The sequence below is a fragment of the Drosophila pseudoobscura genome, chromosome X (assembly GCF_009870125.1).
Source record: "Drosophila pseudoobscura strain MV-25-SWS-2005 chromosome X, UCI_Dpse_MV25, whole genome shotgun sequence".
In the NCBI taxonomy this organism is placed as follows: Eukaryota; Metazoa; Arthropoda; class Insecta; order Diptera; family Drosophilidae; genus Drosophila; species Drosophila pseudoobscura.
In genome coordinates this window covers 61356659-61379000 of record NC_046683.1, presented here as the reverse complement: position 1 = coordinate 61379000, position 22342 = coordinate 61356659, and the positions used below count along the sequence as shown (strand labels likewise).

General features: G+C 48.3%; 3 protein-coding genes across 10 annotated transcripts in view; 1 reads left to right on the top strand and 2 right to left on the bottom strand.

The window, feature by feature from the left end:
* Positions 1-2079: 2079 nt before the first annotated feature.
* Positions 2080-5763, bottom strand: Trpml (Transient receptor potential cation channel, mucolipin). The gene is made up of 3 exons (XM_001352936.4): positions 5085-5763; positions 3494-4344; positions 2080-3431 (listed from the first exon to the last, which is right to left on the bottom strand). The coding sequence occupies exons 1-3, from the start codon at positions 5472-5474 to the stop codon at positions 2693-2695; spliced, it is 1980 nt and encodes a 659-aa protein (XP_001352972.2). The 5' UTR covers positions 5475-5763; the 3' UTR covers positions 2080-2692.
* A 921-nt stretch (positions 5764-6684) lies between these two features.
* LOC6900273 (receptor-type guanylate cyclase Gyc76C) overlaps positions 6685-22342 on the bottom strand; it is a 38189-nt gene continuing 22531 nt past the window's right edge. For 7 of the 8 annotated variants that reach the window (XM_033381901.1, XM_033381904.1, XM_033381900.1 and 4 more), the window contains 15 exons: positions 13328-13553; positions 13054-13251; positions 12925-12990; positions 12492-12704; positions 12267-12421; positions 11977-12199; positions 11738-11909; positions 11512-11672; positions 11020-11310; positions 10617-10949; positions 10392-10557; positions 10002-10308; positions 9662-9890; positions 9427-9591; positions 6685-9345 (listed from right to left, as the gene is read on the bottom strand). In XM_033381901.1, coding sequence (XP_033237792.1) covers positions 7588-9345; positions 9427-9591; positions 9662-9890; positions 10002-10308; positions 10392-10557; positions 10617-10949; positions 11020-11310; positions 11512-11672; positions 11738-11909; positions 11977-12199; positions 12267-12421; positions 12492-12704; positions 12925-12990; positions 13054-13251; positions 13328-13495 — 4605 coding nt within the window. In that variant the 5' untranslated portion in view covers positions 13496-13553 and the 3' untranslated portion in view covers positions 6685-7587. Of the gene's footprint in view, positions 9346-9426; positions 9592-9661; positions 9891-10001; positions 10309-10391; positions 10558-10616; positions 10950-11019; positions 11311-11507; positions 11673-11737; positions 11910-11976; positions 12200-12266; positions 12422-12491; positions 12705-12924; positions 12991-13053; positions 13252-13327; positions 13554-22342 lie in introns of those variants that run through there. The other variant, XM_015188566.2, reaches the window with a different exon arrangement.
* On the top strand, positions 16231-17704 carry LOC4812277 (uncharacterized). The gene has a single exon (XM_001352937.4). It carries the CDS (start codon positions 16700-16702, stop codon positions 17495-17497), a length of 798 nt encoding a protein of 265 aa, XP_001352973.2. The 5' UTR covers positions 16231-16699; the 3' UTR covers positions 17498-17704.

Below are 22342 nucleotides of genomic sequence, written 5' to 3'. Positions count from 1 at the left end.
CGATTGGCATCAGAAAAAAGGACATCCATTCCATCACGATTTTCGCCAAAAATCATGATGGTTACATCATCCAATTTGCCAAAAATCGGCCTCATTTTCGTGGTCGAGATTTTGGTGCCAATCGACAGGCTGGATCCCCACGATCCTGGGAGACTAGGTCCTTCGCCGATCTGGCCCCGTTTAGCTGAGATATAGCCTTCCGAAGATTTGGATTTGCACATCATGAAAATACTGGTTTTTTTCTGCAAGCTATATCTCTGCTAAACGGCAGCCGATCGAGGCGTGGCATGTCATTTCGTGACCGGGAGAGTCCTGCCAACCGATTGGCACCAGAAAAAAGGATATCCATTCCATCACGATTTTCGCAAAAAATCATGATGAGGTCCTTCGCCGATCTGGCCCCGTTTAGCTGAGCTATAGCCTTCCGAAATGTTGGATTTGCACATCATGAAAATACTGGTTTTTTTCTGCAAGCTATATCTCTGCTAAACGGCAGCCGATCGAGGCGTGGCATGTCATTTCGTGACCGGGAGAGTCCTGCCAACCGATTGGCACCAGAAAAAAGGATATCCATTCCATCACGATTTTCGCAAAAAATCATGATGGTTACATCATCCAATTTGCCAAAAATCGGCCTCATTTTCGTGGTCGAGATTTTGGTGCCAATCGACAGGCTGGATCCCCACGATCCTGGGAGACTAGGTCCTTCGCCGATCTGGCCCCGTTTAGTTGAGATATAGCCTTCCGAAGATTTGGATTTGCACACCATGAAAATACTGGTTTTTTTCTGCAAGCTATATCTCTGCTAAACGGCAGCCGATCGAGGCGTGGCATGTCATTTCGTGACCGGGAGAGTCCTGCCAACCGATTGGCACCAGAAAAAAGGATATCCATTCCATCACGATTTTCGCAAAAAATCATGATGGTTACATCATCCAATTTGCCAAAAATCGGCCTCATTTTCGTGGTCGAGATTTTGGTGCCAATCGACAGGCTGGATCCCCACGATCCTGGGAGACTAGGTCCTTCGCCGATCTGGCCCCGTTTAGCTAAGCTATAGCCTTCCCAAGATTTGGATTTGCACACCATGCAAATACTGGTTTTCTTCTGTAAGCTATATCTCTGCTAAACGGCAGCCGATCGAGGCGTGGCATGTCATTTCGTGACCGGGAGAGTCCTGCCAACCGATTGGCACCAGAAAAAAGGATATCCATTCCATCACAATCGACAGGCTGGATCCCCACGATCCTGGGAGACTAGGTCCTTCGCCGATCTGGCCCCGTTTAGTTGAGATATAGCCTTCCGAAGATTTGGATTTGCACACCATGCAAATACTGGTTTTTTCTGTAAGCCATATCTCAGCTATACGGAAGCCGATCGGGGCGTGGCATGTCTTTTTGTAATCAGGAGGGTCCTGCCAACCGATTGGCACCAGAAAAAAGGATATCCATTCCATCACGATTTTCGCAAAAAATCATGATGGTTACATCATCCAATTTGCCAAAAATCGGCCTCATTTTCGTGGTCGAGATTTTGGTGCCAATCGACAGGCTGGATCCCCACGATCCTGGGAGACTAGGTCCTTCGCCGATCTGGCCCCGTTTAGCTGAGCTATAGCCTTCCGAAATGTTGGAATTGCACATCATGAAAATACTGGTTTTTTTCTGCAAGCTATATCTCTGCTAAACGGCAGCCGATCGAGGCGTGGCATGTCATTTCGTGACCGGGAGAGTCCTGCCAACCGATTGGCACCAGAAAAAAGGATATCCATTCCATCACGATTTTCGCCAAAATTCATGATGGTTACATCATCCAATTTGCCAAAAATCGGCCTCATTTTCGAGGTCGAGATTTTGATGCCCTTCGACAGGCTGGGTCCTCACGATCCTGGGAGAGTAGGTCCTCCACCGATCTGGTCGTATTTTCCCGAGATATAGCCTTCCGAAGATCTGGATTTACACATCATGCAAATACTGGTTTTCTCTGTAAGCTATATCTCAACATAAAGGCAGCCAATCGGGGCGTGGCATGTCATTTCGTGACCGGGGGAGTCCTGTCAATCGACTGGCACCTTTTTCGTTACTTTTCTTTCTTTATTGTAATTTCTGTATACAGTTTACAGAGGACATTTTGGTTATTCATACAAACTTTTCATCGTAAACATAAAAAAAATTACCTATTGGATACTTAGGTACCTAGGGTTTCTGTATTATTAATGTTAGGCATTTATATGCAGTGACTCATATTTCATATTTGTACGTAAACTCGTTTCGGATGCAATTGTTCCCATGGACTTGATCCATGTCCATATTCCCGGCAAAAATAGCTCTCATACTTTAATTTCTATTGTTCTCTGGTTCTGGTTCTGGTTTTGATTCTGATTCTGGTTCTGACTTATATCACACACAGTATACACATAATATCGTTCATTACAAATGCAAACAGTTGCATTGCCAACTGGCGCGTTTCCCTGGTCAAAGCTGATTCTGAGCCGCTGTTTGTTGGAAACTCTTAAAGGTACGTACGTTAGGGTTTCTCTCGGTTAAAGTGCTTTGGCAATTAACAAATTAATACAAAAAGCTAATAACAGTTTTAACACGCCACTACACACATAAAGCTGATGACAGACTAACTACAAAAACAACAAAAAAAAAACATTTTAATGATTCCAAACTATCTATGGCGCACCCAGTTATTTCATAATACTCGAGAGGCTGGTGTAGCCGCTGTTGGGCTGGACGGGCTCCTGCTCGCGTCTGCAGCAGCCGCAGCAGCAAATGCTCCTCACAATATCCACGAAGCTCGTCTGGTCAAAGTCATCCAGATCGGACATGAAGACGCCAGAGCTGATGTCCTCGGCGGTGCGGGTGCCAACAAATGCCTTGAGATCGGTGGTTGGGAAGCCATCCTTGTAATACGCCTTAATCGTATCGTAGGCATCCATAATGACGGCAATAAACAGAGACAGCACTACATAAATGTAGAGCGATATAAAGGAGTACAGGTAGATCTGACAGAACCACCACAACCAGGTGGCCTTGCTCGACAGGGTGGCAAAGGTGGCAAACATATCGTCGCCATTGATAAGCGCAAACAAACACTCAGAGGTGGTGGCCAGCGAGCGGAACTTCATGTGGTAGGGTCCCAGAATAAGCCAGCCGCAGAAGACAAATCCAGCATAGATCAGCAGGGCGGCAATCAGGAATCGCAGAATCTTTGGAGCCGCTTTCTTTAGCGTGAGAATTACCACATTGTAGGTCTTGAAGAATCCCAGATACCGCAGCACTCCAAACCACACAAGCAGATTTCCGATGCCAAGGAACAGGGAGCAGGTATCCCATTGATCCACAACCAAGTAGCGTCCTTCGATCTGCTCTTTAAGAGCAGACCCAATGATAAGCAGGATATCATTGAAAATGATCATAATGTACCTAGCAAAATATAAATGAAATAAATGAGATGTTCTTTTAAGTTATTACATTTTCAGACTCACCAAAAGTTGACGAACTCCAGACGACCGTCGAAGCTTAAGTCCTTGCCAAAATGCGACCGGAAAAAGTTGACAGTCGTGCATCTCAGAAGGTATGCTCTCCACAAGGCCCTCGTGCACAGGGCAAAGGATAAGGCGCAGGTTAGAAGGACAAATATATTGAGCACGCTCCTTAGCATGGAGTCGAAGTTCGCCTCCGATATGAAATCGGTAGCTCCATGGCACTTCAATCGCGTGGCCTCGGCATCCAGCGACAACAACATCTGGCCGTCATGGTCCCGGTTGTTGAACAGTATGGCTATGTCGAACCTAAAGCAATCTGGAGCCGACAAGGGTCCACCATTGGCCTTGAAGTTCACAGTCTTGATCTTAAACGTCAGCTGTGCCGACACCAGAGACGCGAAATTGACCTCTACTCCGCGCTGCCTAAGATAGTTCTCCACTCCGATGCTGGTCACGTTCGGTGGCAGCGATTCGCACACCTCGTCGATGTGGGGATCAAAGATGTAGGACTCGTTGAAACCAAATATGGTGCCCTCTCGATAGTTCTGCAGACACAGCTTCAACGCCGGCATTGTATTGTTGTGCGTAGGATAGTCGTACGGGCCAATCGATCGGCTCACATTGGCATATCCGTTGACTGCATACTGCACTGTGTCATAGAATTCCGATTTCAAATACAAGGCGAAGGGACCGACCGCAGGTGGATAGCTCTCAACCTCACGCGACGAGTCCCAGCCCCTCAGGAACAGGTGCGAGAAGGCAAATCGGTTGTCCCCCGTATAGTTGATGTGGTTGTACCGCGAGTGGGCAAAAAGGCACAGCTGCATCGTCACCAGAAAGATCTTCACAATCTGTAGAAAGGAGGGGGATTCATATGCGCAAATCAGTGGGAGTGTTTGCTTAATCTAATTAAAGTGTGTGGTCGTTGCTATATGTACGAGTATGTATGCATTTCTTTTGAGAACACAGATACGGGCGTTCAATGATCTAAGAACCCTATCATGTTTTCCTTGTATCTATAGACAAATCAGCTTCTACCACGACTACTAAGCAATGTCGGGACAATGGAGTTCCCGACAAGTTCAGTTCACAGCCCAATTTCGAATTAATCATCAAAAAAAACCCCCAAAAAGCTATCATTTATTAGACTATTGAATAATTTTCTAAATTGTGCATACATATGCGAACGTGTGGACGGGTACGTCTAGCAGTAAAACGTAAGATATTTTTTCAAGTTTATTGCGCACACTATGTATGTACATACGTATGTATGTATGTCCTATATTTAGTTAGTAGACCTTTCAGATAAGGCGTCGATAAGCGAAGAGGGCTTAACAATGCAAGCAGAATGCTTAAGTGTCTAAATGTTGACTATGCTCGAGTTGGACCTTTTGTGTTACAGGCTGAAAAACTAAGTAAACACAAAGCTCGAAAGCCCTGATTAAAAAGCGACTGTAAATTTAGCAAAACATGTGTCACACACAGTTCCGCCCGCCCCCCAGTCACAATTCCACATTGCGGAAGAGGCATCACGAGACAATTGCCAATTAAGCTACAATATGAGGCGGATCTCCAGTGTCGAGTCACTCACCTGCACGACAAACTTGTAGGGGAATTTGCGCCTCGCCTGCCACTTCTCGATGGGATTCATGAAGTAAAACTGCAGCTTTCGTCTCATGCGTTCTTCATGATAGGAGGAGGCGGAAGACGTAGGCCCCGAGAACTCTGGCTGCTCCACATGACCCTCCACAGAAATGGGACCGTCAGCAGTGGTGGGCACAGCGGGCATGGGTACAACGGGGGCCACTGGTGTGGATTGGAGGTGCGCCTGTCGGTGCAGTGTCCTGGTGTTCACGTAGTCCTCATCGCTCTCGGGCGATTGGGGGTGATGCTGGGCAGCCTCATAGCTGTCCGTACGGCGTTTGACGGCTGGAGCTGCTGCTGCTGTCGCGGCTGCGGCTCCAACGCCGTAGTTTTGCATTTCAATGTATTGCACTGGCTGCGTCGCGAGGGTCGCGGGGCGTGCGTTGTTGTTCTGCGTGTAAAAACTTTCCTTTGCTTGTCGTCCAGGTCAACATGCAAAGGAAGAATCTACACAAGCGCAACAAGCAGACGGGGAAGGGGATCAAGAGAATGTATAGTAACTAAATGCGCGACTTATTCGACCGAAATAATATTAAATACCCAAAAATAGCGAGAGATATGAAATTGCTTTGTTTATCGCGGACTGTCGATAAGATGGACCCCCAGAAATATACCAACATATACCGCCTTACTTTAAAAATATACCGTAAATATACTGACGAGCTCAAGTTCCGTTGTACAAATTCCTCGTTTTTGATATTCCATCGTATATTAATAGCTATATAGAACATTTAGCAATGCCCACTTAATTTTATTCGATTAGTGAATCTATTTTCTAACTGTTTGATTTATTTTAAACACCTGCTTTTATTGCATTTTGCGTAAAAAAAGGTTTTAGCGAAATAGGTCAAAACAAAAAAATCTAAAGAGGATAGTCGTTCATATTGCTCAATTTAGAGATTCCATAGAAAAATTCTAGCTAACTAAAACCTTAAGTTTTGCCCAGATAGTTTTATATGATTAACGAATCAATTTTCTACTTAACTAACTTATTCTAAATACTTGCTTTTATTGGAAAGTTTATAAAAGAAAACTTGAACAAAAAAGTTCAATGAAAATTCAAATTTTTTTAAAGGTAGCTACAAAATAACTACACATTTGCAACACATCAACTACATTTATGGAGTATAGACATTTATATACCCTATTCCCTTTAATTAATGTTAAAATACTGTTTTCCAAGCTTCTTTGAAATCTAATTAATAATGTCTTTTTCCCAGATTGACATGTTTTTTACCTTTTCATGCATTTAATTCGATTTTGTATCTTTGCATTCATTGGAGCCTGGGGTAACAAGCATTTCATCAATCTATAATATTCTTTTTCCAATGGGTATTTCAACTGATTTTTTTCCATACAAATCTAACGGGAACGGAATAATGCACCATCGATAGTCCAATCGATAGTTCACTTGCAGAGACACTTACCTCTAATGCGTAACTTACAAATATATGTACATATATGGCGGGCACAGAGGGCGCCAGACTGCAAATTTGAATTATGCAAAGAGTATTAAATGCTTTGCACCGAAAAATAGCCTTCCTTTCTTGTTTTCTTTGTATTTATATATGGCAAATTTAACAAATTTCTTTTAAAAATATACATACATACATTTAGGCTAAAAACACCTCATATCGGGCCTTTTTTCGCAACTCTTCTCACAATTCTCGTTCATAATTAATTAATTAAAATTATGCGTTTAGTGTTAAGGACTTAAACATTACGTACAATCACACGCACTTAATTACATACTAGCAAAAAAACATTGATACATTAATTTTTCCTCTTTTGATTTTCGAAATACATAAATTAACTAGTTTTCCATTAAGCTGCATCGCATTTTGTATAGAAAAGCAAACATTTTCAATTACATTTACATCAAATATTTGTTTTTGTTTTTGATTCTTCATATAAATATGTGTGTGTGTGTGTATGTGTGTTGTGTTACATTTACAAACGTACATTTAGATGTGTGGGTGTGTGTATAATATAGTATATATATTTATATATATTATAAAACAATAACTAGTCTGAAGACCTTGTGACTAGACGGTTTTTTCGGCTTCTCCAATATTTATATGTAGGGTAGAGTTTTCAAATACATACATATGTATACAATATGCAATGCTTAATCATTCCTCTAAATCCTCGAAATTGCAAGAATTACACAAAAATATATACTTTGAATCCCATTTTACATCGACAAGCTTTAGATAATCCAGCGATTTCGAGGTAAAGAGGTTTGTATGTATATGGATCATCTCCAGTCTCCAAACACAGACACACAAACCGGTTCGATCGATACAAACTACAATACATAAAACGAAGAAATAAGCCAAAAGACGATCGTTTCCTGCTCGACACGGTTCCTGAGTAACTTTTTCACCTCCAACTTACTATCCTTCCATTCTGCTATCCTGCTATCTTGCTATCCTCTTAGATCCTACTCTCTACACTATACTCTCACGATCTCGGGCTCCGGCTGCTGCCGCTGCCGTCATATCCGTGAATCCAGCTCTTACTCCTTGCACACCGGTGGGCAGGATTCCCACTCGCCTAGCCTCCCCGCTGCGCACTCCATTGCCCTTGAAGAAATTGGCCATCCAGTTGCCCAACTTGGTGGCTCCGCCGCCTGTGCCACCGACACCTCTGGGACGCTGATTGGAGGAGGAGCCGCCCAAGATGTCCAAGCCACTGACAGGGCCATCGATGTCCGCCGCATAGCTGACACTGTTCCCGTGCCCGGCACCGCCCGGCTCCATGTGCTCCAGCGAGTGCCAGCGCTTGTTATGCGCCAACATTTCCTCGGGGGGCACAGAGAGCGAGGCCTGGCGCTGCAGCAGGGGAGACTCCAGATCGTCCTCGATATTCATGCCGCCGTTGCAGTTGTTGTTCAGATGCTTGGCACAGCTGCCGCTGGAGACATTGCTGGTGCGCCGTCGGCTGGAGCTGCCGCCGGTGGGAACGATGCTGATCTGGCCATGGGCGTGGGCATTGGCATTGGGGAAGCTGCCGGAGTAGCGGAGCGTGGGCAGCTGGCCGTTGTCGTGTCGCATGAGCAGGCCCAGCTCATCGTCGTAGCTATCGTTGGCATCCACTGGGTTGGCGGACATGTCGTCGTCGATCTCCAGTTGGCTCCCCTCGGCATCGCCGTTCTGGTTGCCGCTGATCAGCGACACTCCCGTGTCCAGGGATCGCGAATTGTTTTTGGACAGCTTGGAGGGTGGCAGCTTGACCCTCTCGTGCCGCTTGCGTAGATGCTGCCACGGCATGGGATCCAGGGAGCGAGATTCCCTCAGGAGCATCTCCACGTCCATCTGGGAGACGGTGGTGCCGTCGGCGTCGTCGTCCTCCCCGAGGGGCAGCTGGGCGGCACTGATGATCCGGTGGGGCCGCACCATGGCCAGGGGCTTGTGCAGAGCGTTTGGCTGGCGTACTAGACTCGCTCCTCCTACTCCTCCATCCATATCACAGTTCGTTTCATTTGTTTCGGAATGATTCAGCGTGCTGAGCGAGGCCAGAGCCGACTCCAGGAGTGCTCCGCCCACAAAGTGTGCTCCACCCAGTCCATTGACGGGTCGCTCCCTGTCCCTGTCCCTCTTGCTGACTCGCGGCGACTCCCTCACGGACCCCTGCAGGCTGTACGTGGACTCGACATCCGCCGGCCTTGGCACACTGCTCTGACGCCTCGATCCTGTCCCGCAGAAGTGCATGGCCTGAATACTTGGCTGCCTGGAGTCGGAGTTCAGCTTCGGACTCTTCCTCGGACGGGAGAACAGGGGCGGCATGTCCATCATGTCCACGGGCTTCTTCTGTATCGCATTATCGTTGGCCCCCGTCAGCCACCAGGTGATCACATCGCCCTTTCCCTTCATATTGACCAGGCCACGCTTCTCGGTGATGTAGCCGCCTCCGAGTTTGTCCAGCGCCAGCTTACACTTGTTGGAAATGTGTATCTTCAGCGCCTCGCCATTGCTCTCCATTCGTGAGGCCGTGTTGACGGTGTCGCCAAAGAGGCAGTACCTCGGCATCGTGAGGCCCACGACGCCGGCCACCACGGGGCCCGTATGCATTCCGATTCTCAGCTTTAGCGTCTCGTTCGGACGATGGGCGATGCGATGCTGTTTCACCGCCTGCAGCAGCTCCAGAGCCATCGAAGCTATCTCGCCCGCATGACGATCCCCATTCTTAATGGGGAGACCAGAGACCTGCCGCCAACACAAAGAAAATCAATGAGTGACCCATACAGAGCTAGAGCTGTGCTGGAGCTGGAGCTGGAGTGCACTTACCACCATGTAGGCATCGCCTATGGTCTCCACCTTGTACACATCATAGCCGCGAATGATGCGATCGAACACCGTGTAGAGATCATTCAGAAAGTTAACCACCTGCAGCGGTGTGCTCTCCGCTGACATGGCCGTGAAGCCGACAATGTCGCTGAAATAGATCGTTACCTGAAGGAGAGGCAAACAGAGTACATGAGTGTGAGGGAGGCAGTCTTTACGGCTTGATCTTTGTTCCTACCAAATCATAGGACACCGGCTCAACGCCCTGACCCATGGTCAGCTTCTCGGCCACCGACTGGGGCAACATGCGATGCAGCAGATCCTCTGTCTTGAGCTTCTCCTCGCACAGCAGACGTGTGCGCTCGGTGACAATGTCCTCCAGGTTGTTGGCATACTTCTCCATCATTTCCATCATTTGGTCCATGATGTTTTTGGTTTTACCGCCGCGCATCTTCTTCAAGCGATTTCTAAATTAACATTTTATTTGAAATTACTATAAATTCTAGAGAGAGAGAGAGAGAGAGAGGGACAGAGAGAGGGACAGAGAGAGGGACAGAGAGAGATAGTGAGAACCCTACCGTATGGCACTGAATTCGGGCCGCTCTTCGGGCTCCTCGGCCCAGCAGTCCTTGATGCAGGCCAGCACATAATCCGGACAGGATTCGGCCTCTATTATGGACTCGACCTCCGGCCGAAACGGCTCCTGGCCATTGAGCGGCAGCTTCTTAACAAAGTCCACAATATCCTTTGGTTCTAAAATGGTTTGTCCGAACGGACCCTTACGACTAAATATCTCGTACATGATGATGGCAAACGCATAGACATCGCCCTTCTGGCTGCCATGGATATGATTCCGCAGCAGTTCCGGTGCGCGCCACAGTTGATCTGCACAATGAGAGGATTCGGTTTCGGATTAGAGCAGCTGAACGCCAGAGGAATGACGGGATGACTGGATACTGGATACTCACTTCGGTAATGCTGATGCTCCCCAATCGACTCGTTCTCGGCGCACTGGCGCAGCTCGTGCAGCCCAAAGTCGGTGACTTGCAGCATCCAGCGCGAGGTGACCACACAATTCGAGGATTTGAGATTGCCATGATAGATCAATTGGGAATTGTGGATGTAGATCATGCCCTGGACAGCGCAAAGAAAAGCATTAGTACTGGCCTGGCCTCTGTCTCTGTTCTAGTTACCTTGATGAGGTCATGGATGAGTGAGGCAATGAACAGATCGTCCAATTTGATGTCTTCGTTCTCGATGATATCGTACAGACTGCCCTTGGCGCAGTAATCGGTGACTAGCAGGATGCGCGTCGGCTCCACAGAGGCGCCAATGAAGCTGTTGATATTGTCGTGTCGCAGCTCGCGCAGCAAACGCATCTCCTTCATGATCTCCCTGGAGATGTCCCGCTTGCGCGGGAACTTCAATTCTTTGATGCGCACCACTGCGCCGCGTAGGCGACCCGTGGAGGTCACAAACTGATTTGTCCAGCGTGAGCCATAGCTCTGGGCGCTCATCAAACTGACCTGCACACGGGCGGAGGAGAATCGGAGAAGAGAGTTCAGTGGGGGCTCAAAGAAAGGATCGACCACCTACCTTGCTGGGCGAGGAGACAATCTCGTTGCCGGAGTAGCCCTTGATTTCGTTTGGATCGATCTTCCACAGCAAACCCTCGATCTCCAGCTCAATCTTCCACTTGCGATAGATGCTCATGGTGATCACGCCAGAGCAGAAGAGCAGCACCCCCAGCACCACGGCAGCCACTGTGGAGGTATAGTGTGTGTCGTCCTTTTTGCACAGTTCGTTGGCAAACCCGCACATGGGCTCATCCGTGGGCTTCTCGCCGCCAGAGGGCCAGTCTATAGAGCCGTTGATCAGTTTGTATTCCTACAGAAACGATGGACAAGCGATAGATACACGTGAGTACAGATGGATTTCCCTTTTGGGGGACACGTGCAGGAACCAACTCAAAGTCAAAAGTGGAAATTGGAAAGTGGAAAGTCAAAGGCAAAAGGCGAATAGCAAAAGGCGAATAGCAAAAGGCGAAAGGCAAAAGGCAAACTAAAAAAGAGAAGACGACTCACTCACTGGAAGTTCTTCGCCTTGATGGAAATACGCCACGGGCACCATGTGGTAGTGGCATATCACTCCGTTCGAGTTGTTCCATTTGTGGGGCTTGTAGGCCAGCACTGAGAAGTTCCCCTCCGAGTCGCCATAACGATCGATCTTGATCGTGGACCCAGTGACGCCTGTATGTTGGATACAGACAAAGACGATCAGCAAGAATGAAGGGATTGGCGGGACGGGAACTCACTCATATAAGTACGATTCTTGATGATGGTATCGATGACACGGGTCCCATTGCTGGCCACATCGAAGATCACCTCGTCGGTGAGCACACGCGTCTCCTGGCGCAGCATTTTGTCCACAGCCCAGGCATACAGTTTCACCGAATCGTACAGATAGGCGGCATAGATCGATATGAACTGCAAGACACATCACACACACATGGCAGAAGTATGTTCCAATAACACGGATCATTCAATCGATTACCTTGCTAAATTTACTCTGGGAAAACAGTTTGGGTATCTCAAAGTTGAACGGCGGCATCGAGCTGTAGGTCCGCACGCGTTCTGTGAACTTCTCATAGCCTTTGGTCGGCGGCGTGGAGGCCACGACGAGCAGACTGCGTGCCAGCTGGTTGAACTTCTCGGTGCTGTGGCAGTTGGACATGAGATCGATTTGATCCACTTTCCGCAAGTACTTCTCTGCCTCACTGCAGTGAAAAGCCAAAGCCAAAATTGGTTCAATCTGTACAATCAATGATCGAGGCGATCCCTTACCGTTCCGAGTACACCATCATGTCCACAAAGATCACCATGTATTCGCCGCGCGCAAACAGTCCGGCCGTCTCCATGGAGCTCATAAAGTCCACCAGGCTGTTGGCGGCACCCAGAAACACGTAGATCCTCGTGCGGTTCATCGTATTCTGCACCAGCTGTAAACGATACAACGAGAGAGCTTGAGCCTTGAGTGTTTCGACTCTCCTGTGCATATTTCGAACCTACCTGATACCAATAGCCGGAGCGACAGCAATCGAGCCCCAGTTCGCAGCATTTGGCCCGATTGTCGATGAACGACTGCTTGTGGTTGATCGTCATGTTCCGCTTGGTGGCCTGATCCTTGAGCAAGTCCGCCACCGGGCCCCAGACGTCCTCGTACAGGATGGAGAACTTGTTCCAGGCATAGTAGCGCAACAAGGCGAGCAGCGATTTGACGACCTGCAAAGAGACGAGTATGTATGCTCCAGTGGGCTCCAAAAAGAGCAAAGTGCGCTCCAGGGGGTCGTGCAGGCAGGGGGTCATGACCTTTGTCTTAGTGCCACATCCTTGTGGCTGTTCTCCCTCACTCGAGGATAATCCCCCGTCCTGTTTGGCGAATGATTCAGGGCAAGTCCCTCCCACCTGTTGCAACCCCCACCCCTCCTGGGTCACCACTCACCTGCGTGTCTGGCGGTTCCGTGCGGGCGAACGTCGGTATGGCGGATGCACGGTACTCTGCGCATTTCTGCGAACAAAAAAGGCGATGCATGAAATTGTCTGTGGCTGCATAAATCGGGAATAAACTTACATAGGATATCATTGGAATGTTGCGACTCTGCGACACGATGGCCTCCACATAACAAGGACCCTCCGGCCCGAATATGGTGGCAATGCCATCGCATATCATTTCGGTAATGGCTTTGGTGGCCAATACCGTATCACCCTTGGTGTCATTCCAGCGCAGGTCGAGCGTCACATTTGGCAGCAGATTCGGATCCTTGTTGACCTTTGCACGACGACGGAAGTTACGAATGGATTATTACGGACTCAGTTGCACGGAGCCGCCAATTAGGGAGTCTTACCTCATCCAGGGCCATCGTCAGCGCACCGGATATGGCCAAGCCCTGACGCGTCTTGAGCTCGCCAGTGAGAGCCGTCAGATAGCCAACTGTGAGGACGGTGCGATGATTGCTACAGTCGCGCACTGCCACCGACAGCAAGAGTAGTAGATTAAAGGGCCAACGCGTCATGGCCCCTTAGGCCGGGGCCGTTCAGCGCGACGCCTATGGGTCCCAACAGATTCTCACACTGCAACGAGAGGGACACAAGCAAACACATGCACATGAGCGGAGGAAGGATATCCAGAGTTAAGTGCGGATGCAATTCAATCCCAGTCCGAGGACTCCATCACTGGCACTTCTGGTGCATGATGAAGTGCATGTTTGACAAAGACAAACACAAACACAAAAACAAAACCAAGTCGGAGAGAAAGTCTGTTCCTTGTCGAAGATCGAAAGGGGTAATACCCTTCTCTAGCGTTTCCCTTTCTCCCTGCCCATGAAAGCTCGAAACAAAATGCATTGCGTGTAGGGGATAAACGTTATTTTGCTTGTGGTTTGTTCCTCGACTGCTCCTAACCTTCCAAAAGCTCTCGTCGCTCACCCACGACGCGGCACATGGAAGCTCGAAACAACATGCATTGCGTGTAGGGGATAAACGTTATTTTGCTTGTGGTTTGTTTCTGGACTGCTCCTGCTCCACGCTGTTATAGAAGGTGAACGGATAAGACCCTAAATGTCTGTCCCTTCCAAGAACAGCAACTTAGTGCACATTTTTAAGCCAGGAATTTCGCGTTCTGTAGGATATTTCCTACAAGCTCTTTGTCGCTTCTGGGAAAATGCAATTACCCGTTGGCTCAGGGTATTACACGTGCCTTTGAAGCCGACACAAACAGTAGGAGAGTCTGCACTGGACTTTTCTCCTGAACGACAAGTGGATGGCCAACGAAATGGTGTTAGGAGCTGGGCGCTAGAGCTGAAGTCAAATGTCAACTGTTGCCGATGGCCTTGGCTTTCACAGCCCACAGTCCACACACGCCAGATAAGAAAAGGAAAAAAAACACGATAAAAATCTGGGAATTGCCAAGAGAACTCCAAATGAAATCCTTTTGGGCTGCCCCTGCCGTCCGTTCCCCCCAGTATGGCACCCCAGCCACCCATCCAGCTATCGGCTTAGAGGAATCTATCCCCTCCTCAGGTGGGGTGCGGTGGGGTGGGGGGGGGACTCGCTTCCGACTGCATGGCATGCCATGGCTCGTTATCATTAATTATGGCACGCGTACGCGTTGATTTCCACATTATGCAATTTCGTTTGAGGTATTAACCGTATCGTATTACCGTGAAAGAGTGAGAGAGAGAGCTAGTGGGTGGATGGGTGGATGGATGGATCCCTGATTTTGTCCCTGGCATTTGCTTGTCCTCCTATTATCCCACCCCCCGCCCCGACAGCAGCCCATTCCAGATGCTTGCCTCAGCATTGTTCAGATTGTTTGTTATGGAAGGAAAGCGCATTCCATTCAAAATGGATTACGGTACGGGCTCTGTGGTGGAGCAGCGATAGAGCCAGGACAGTGCTGCTGTTCGTCCATTGTTTCAGCTCGTCCTTAGACCGCCACGTTTCACTTTAACGAATGTACAACAACGGAAAGCGATACATTAAAGTATTAATTAGGCCTGAAGTGTACAAACAAATGAGCCCCATTTCAGTGGGCTAAATATTTATTTTGCAATTTTTATTGCCACATTTCAGACATTTTGTGGAACGTTTATTTGCGGCACCTGAAGATGAGAATTGTTAACAAGTAAATAAGTAGAAACCTCATAAATGTAGGTCCCGATATTAGCAGCCGATTGACATATCTTTAATGTCAAAACCCCAAAAGTTCAAAAGACTCACTTGGCTAATTTAGCATTGAATTTAAAAATAAGTATAAATCGTTTTTGGGTACTAAGAACACCCTGCATCTATGCACAACAGTCTAAAGGAAAACTCATATTAAAATGGTAGGGAAATGTAGTGGCAAAGGTTCTTGAAAGGTGTTCCCGAATAGGCACTATGCGGGGCTTCTGCAGGTTGCTACCATTCTTCGGATATCTCCCTTCAGTTCATTAAACATTATTTACTGGCTTTTATTCGTGAAAGAAATCCCAAGGGGAATTCCGGGAATATTTCTTGGAAATCGAGCACTCTTGAGCAACTTGTACGGCGCTCCATTCAGGCATTCCAGCAATCTTTCAAGCACTTCTTCAATCTCAATCTCAATCAACACCCCAGAGCGCTCATGCCACCATAAATTAGCATTTCCGACACACTTCACATATTTGTTTCTCGATTTTATTTTTGTTTCTTTAACGCCCGTGCTGGTCCGTCCGTCCCTCCCTCCCTCCGTCCTTCCGTCCGTCCGTTGTTTATTCTTTAGTTTTTTTTTGTTTTTGTTTTTTTTTGCCAATGTTGCAATTTAAAATTAGAACTACTTGGCCCCGGGCCTTGGCTAATTTTGGGCGCCACTGATAAATATTTGCGCAGAATTTTGACACACGGCGAAGAGCGCGTTTCCAAGAATCTCCGTTTAGGCCAGTTTTAAAATAGAGTGTTCCCATTCCTAGAATAAAGCTTAACGGGGCTCAGAGACCGCGACTGGCCTCCAGTTCCGCCGAATCGGCAAGCAAACAAATGACTAATCCCCCCCGAATACTACTCCATTTAGAGAGCATTTAGAGCTAAGAAAGTCCCTGAGGATGGTGTCTGGGATTACTCGGGGATCGGGGATGAAAGACACGTCCAAAAGAAGCCAGAACTCAAGGTTTTGTAGCTCTTGGAATAAATCCGATTCATCTAGAGCGGAGTAGCATTAGTCTGATGGAAAATGGAAAATGGATAGCCCGGATAGTCCCGATACCCGTTTCTTTTCTGTCAAATCGGTGAAGGCACTCGATTTGGCAGATCGGTTCCCCGTCCAGTCGGTATCTAAATCTCACATCTTGTTCGTTATTTGTCAATTGTTGGTCTAGAAATTTTTTTGTTTTTTTTTCGATTCCGGAAGATCTGTATCTTTTCCCGCTGATTACTCCACCGGCAAAGGACACGCAAAATTCAATGTTCGGCTAGGACCGAGTGGCCGCCCCTGGAGTGTACTGGAGAGGAGGAGCCGAGGAAGGAGCCGGAGCAAGCGAAGAAGCCATCAGCGTTGTAATTCACGTGCACGTTGCACGTTGCACGTCCAAGGTACTGCTGTTGTTGAAGGGTGAATCCACATGGGGAATACTATGTGAGAGCCAAGAGCAGCAGCAGGAGCAGCAGGAGCAGGAGTGCCAGAAGAGAGCAGACAAGAAGGAGTGGACGAAGCCGCCAAAAGCCTTGCCAGAAGAGGACACAGACGAAGGTCCTGCACCAAGATGGCCATACACGAGCAGATCGACAACCTGAACATCTGGTGGTTCCCGCGCGACTTCTGCCAGTCGAGATTCGGGGAGTTCCAGCAGAGCGGCACCAACTCGTGCACCCTCATCTCGCTGATCCTGGCCGACAAGGTGTCCAAGGCGGAGCGGTTCTACCACCGGGTGTCGAACATGCCGCCGCGCGGCCTGGAGCTGTTCGGCAACGCCATGAACGATGGCAACAAGGTCTACCACAACGTGATCTCGGCCAACACGCCGCACGTGCGCAACCTCAACCTGAACATCCCGGACGCGATTGCGGCCATCCGGTCGCAGCACAAGATCAACTTCCGGCTGGAGGAGTGGTTCTACACGCACATGGAGGCGGACACCTCCAGTCCCATGTACAACCGGAACGTGGCCATGCAGCTGTCCCGCATCTTCCAGATCACGCTGCAGGTCTTCCAGCAGGCCATCGGCCAGGTGGCACCCACCCAGCTGTTCGCCGCCATCATTGCGGACAGTCGAACGGTGATGGTGACCTTCGATTTTCGGGTCTCGATCGTCGCCCTCTTCGACTCCCACCAGCACGGCCGCGATGCGGGTGCCGTCTTCGCCCAGTGCACCCTCCAGAACATGGACGATCTGCTCTTCTGGTTCATCAGCATGCTCCACAACGTCTACTCGAGCCGTCCCGCCCTCTTCGAGATCTCGTTCCTCAGCTCGCAGCCGGGAGTGGCGAAGCATATTCCGCCGGCCATCAAGAAGATTGCGGGCGACCTCAAAAAGCCCACCAAGAACTATGTGGCCTCGTAGCATTGCAGAGCCCCAGTGTCCCCCCCCACCCTGGTACACAGCCCGTCTGCATCTGACATCTGGCATCTGGGAACGGGCTCAGCCCCAAAATTGATCTGGTCAAAATTCCAAAATAGGCAAATCGAAGATTTCAGACTTCTAACCAAATTCCAAATTCCAAATTCAAAATTCCAAACTGACCTTCAATAAAAAAATAACGAACACCAATCGAGTATTACCTGTATGGGGGAGCCATAAGCGCACAAATGCCAACTGGCCGAGGGGTGCTGCTGCATGACGCAGAAAACGAAGGAAGTTTAAGACAAAAACGTGGATATTCTCGAGTAATATGCTGAAAATTCGTCACAGGCATCGTATCCAAAGTCCTTCCTTATTGGAAATGATCAGAAGAGCGATCATTAGAGCTACTCTTTAAGAAAAGTCATAGCTAGGGTATCGTTTTCGCTACTAGGCGGGCCAAGGGGATGTTTCCTACAGGTAGGGAGATGATAGCGATGGGCGATGTGGAAGGAAGAGCATCCAAAGTAGAGCATCCTTCCGGTTTCGATATTAAAACCCTTAATCCTCTCCAAGTCTTTCCCTTTTATCCCTATCTTACAACTTTGCTTCCTCCAATGTGTCTGCTCTTCTTCCTCTGCTCAAGCCCTGCCGATCGAGAGGTCGGGTCAAGGGCTCAAAGGGCGCCAAGCTTTACCATCATCTATGATCAGACTCAGAAAGACGCGAATGTGATCGGAAATTTTGTAAAATGCTGGATGCTACATATTATATATAACGTTCCCTTTTGGTCTTTGTATGCAATATCAGAAAGTATCTAAAGAATGCCATTCGATTGCTCCAATTTCCATTATTGCAAGTCATTTATTAAATGTTTAAATATTCCTCCATGGAAATGGTACATTTTTTGTTCCTGAATATTTTTGCACAGCTGTGCGAGGGTCGGGGCGAGGCAAAAATTTGGAATTTCTAGTTTTCGTATGCTTTGTGTGACATTTAAAATTATTTAATTAAGAATATGTTAGATGTGCCAGTGCCTGTGCCTGTGTCAGTGTTTATATTTTCCATTATTTCTATTTCCTAATTGCACTTGAGTAAACATTTAATTTCAAAGAACTTTGGGTTGAACATCTGTTGGGGGGGGGGAGTAAACTCCAAAGTTGAACTTTGAACGGGAATCAGTTAGTCTGGGGGTGGATGGTAGGTTTACTCAGTAGTTAGGGATAGGATATAGTATATCTAGTATGTGTTTATTCCGTACTTGTACGGCGCTTGTGGCGCTCTTCTTCTTCCGTATACATATTCTCGTATTTTCTCGACTTCTAATCAAAATGAGTTAAATAAACACATAACGTAACCTATTAAGAACTTAGTACGTGACAACAATTTAAATATTTATAAAGTAAACAGAGAGCAGCAAAGAATAACAGACACACACGGCTAGAGAGAGAGAGAGAGAGCGAGAGAGCGAGAGAGCGAGAGGCAGAAGAGAGCGGGCGAGCAATTCGATTCTAAAAATAGAATCACATTTCAAAGGAAAATATGAGAAAAGAGCAACAGCACAGGGAGACGACGTCGACGACGACGACGACGACGACGACGACGTCGACGACGGACGTGATAAAACGTTTAACGAAATGGGGAAAAAAGCACGCGGACAGAGCGACAGCCCAAAGAGCGGCGCGGCGGCAGAGTGCGAGAGCAAAGAGAGGGACAGCGAGAGCGCTGCTCGCGAGCACAAGATGCAGAGAGAGAGGGAGAGCGAGAGCGAGAGCAGAGCAGAGCAGAGCTTAGTTGTAATCAACAAACAAACAAGCCAGAGAGAGAACGCAACGCCCAAGTAGCCTACCGACGCATTCGATACCCTTGACACGCGATCGCTGCCACTGAAATATATATGGAGATCGTTGCGGAACAAAAGCAAATACCCTTTGTAGGTATCCCGCTTAAGTCCCCTACTTGAGCACACTTTAAGGAAGGAATAACGAACGATAGTTCCAAGGGCGGATCAAATATCTGCATGTATGATTCTTCCTTCTTCTAGGCTTGCCAATACTCTTTTTTTTCAAGGGTATAGCACAGGTCTGCATACGACGCGATGTTGTGTAACCGAAAAAAGAAACATACATATATATCGCGTAGCCGCAACGTGGGACGCCTCGGGGTGCTGCTGCTGCTCTGCCTCGCCCTCTCCCCCTCTCTGGCAGTGGCAGTGCAACAAGTTGCAGTGATATGTACGTTTTTTTTTCCAGTTAAAGTTGTTTGCTGCTCCACACGTGTGTGTCTCTCTCTCTCGCTCTGTCTCTCTGTCTCTGTCTCTGTGTGCAGTTGTCAGTGATTCGTGTGCGTGTGCGTGTGCGTGTGCGTCGGATTGTCTAAAAATAAAACTTGCGCACTAAAAATAGAAACCAGACGCAAACATGACTATCCCCAGACCCCAGACCTCAACACTAGGTATTCCCGTGGATAAACCAACACACGACACGACATTACATATGTATGTATGTATGTATGTATGTACATTCAATATATTTCAGCAAACATCACCCATGGTGGCGGGAACAGAGGACAGAGGAAGGTATACAATACAAATAACAACAGCAACAAATGGAAAATGTGCGTGAATTGTCATCGGATTCCGAGGGGGGGGGGGGGGGGGGGGGGGGGGGGGTTGACTCATGCCCCTGTCAGATTTTATTCAATCTCAATCAAAGTCCCGGTCCCGGGCACGCTCCAGGCCCATGTCCGGGTGGGAGGGCGTGTTCCGTCATGATTTCTTTCTTTAAAGACCAGATATATTGCCTCTCCGATGAAAGGCATATACATAACGTACAGAAAGCCAAGAAGAAATGGTATCAATCGGAGCTTTGATCTCAGAATTCCGTTTTGAAGCACCGCCAGGGCCTCCTCCAGAGCATATTCTGATGCAAAATGTATGCCTATGAAAACTCCTGTAAATCCTCTTAAATAAAATACATTGTTGCTCCGAAGATTCGTGGGTGGGTGGCTCCACGAATCTGCTTGAAATTTTAATTACGAAATTAACTTTGAATTAAATCTCTTTAAGCCTTTGCTTTCTACCCTTAATGGAGTTTATTTATCTCACTATCTGTTGTTCTTGGCTATTGTTAATGTTTATTGTTTGGCCAGCATGCTGGGCCAGGCCAATCGCCAATCAGTTCAAGGACACACATTCCACTCGCCCACGCACACACACACACACACACGGCCATCAATCATCAACAAGTTGGGGCCGGGCCCCACCCACACCCACGCAGGGAATGTGGCAACAAAAAGGGTTCAAAGCCCTGCCGCTATGAAAGGCATCCAAGATGGGCTGGCGGCAGGGCCCCACCGTTAAATGGATTATTGGGCCCGAATGTGCAATTTGATTTAATCGCCAGAGATGAGCCCCCTCCCTGCTGCTCCTCCCTCCTCTGGCCAGTGAAAGCAGCAGAAAGTTAATTGGAAAGTGGCAAAGGGATTTCAGCTAATGAGTGGGACTCCTTTGTCCTCGCTGCCTTTAAAGCTAACACTTGATCGACGAAGGGGAGCCAGAGGCAGAGCCAGAGCCAGAGCTCTGCCCTGACAGCAGCTCTCAGCAGTCGTAGGGATATGATAAATGAATGGTCGTCGTCTTGGCCGCAAGGACAGGCCAAGGAGCAGGGCTTGACAGCAGCAAGGCTGTGCCCGCAATGACAGGACCTAGACAGCTGTCTCATGTGAGGCGAGTTGATTGCATTGCCTATTGCCCCGGAAAGGTGGTCAACGGGAATGGAATGGCCTCAAGGATACACGGGGGACAGTCAAGGGGTGATAATACATTTACCCTCCCTCTCTCTCTGATGTCTCTGGTGTCTCTCAAATCAAATTACAATATAAACGAACTGTTCAACTGTTGCAAATGATTCGCTCGTTCTCTATGCACGGAGCGTGCCTCGAATTCGGAATCAGGCATCAGCATCCTCCCTCCTCCCTCCCCGCCCTTCGCCACCCTTCAGCACACAATCTGTTCAATGGCATCCCCTCGCCACCCCCCCCGACAGATGAAAAGAGAACACAGAAAGTAAATGAGCCAAAAACATCCAATAATGGTTAAAGGATAGAAGTGTGGAGGAGTGAGTGGACTCATGGATAGCCAACGATTGATTCACTCATTCAATCATTTCACTGTTCGCTCTCGAGGAGCGAATCCTTCTCTCTCTCTCTCTCTCCGCCTCCGTGCCCATTCATAATTCCGTTTTTGCTGCCCGGAACTTAACCCAGTTCTCTCGCTTGTGCCACAAGATGATTCCTCAATGGGACAATGAATCCATTTAAGATCGCTCTTGGGCCGTACCACAGCCTCATGCGGCATCATGCCATGCCGCACACTCGACAATGTCAAGGCATCATCTGTTGCGAAGAGAGCTGTGAATGCTGTGAATGCTGTGGGGCTTCATATGCTGGTGGCTGGTTGCCGGTTGCTGTGGCAGCATTGTCATCGCATGTGTTACACTCGGAAATTTCACTTTCAAAGAAGCCCAAGCATGATGATGATGATGGTGCCAGGCGGGGGGGGGGGCTATGTGGGGGTATGTGGCTCCATGGCATACCATTGCCTTAGCAGCAGCGACGACTTCCACTCAAGAGCCGTCTCCCCCCTTCTATCCCGCCTGATGAGGCGCCGTTTTGCTGGCCTTAAAAGGAAGCAACACATGACAGCCAGCAGCTTTGGCATTTAGCAGCAGACACGGCCCCAAACAGAGGGGGAGAGAGGGAGAGGGGGGACAGGGGGAGAGTAAAGGCAGACTGGATCCGGCCAGGCACAACCCAGCTCAAATCCCAGCTTCGTTTCGTGTGAAAGTG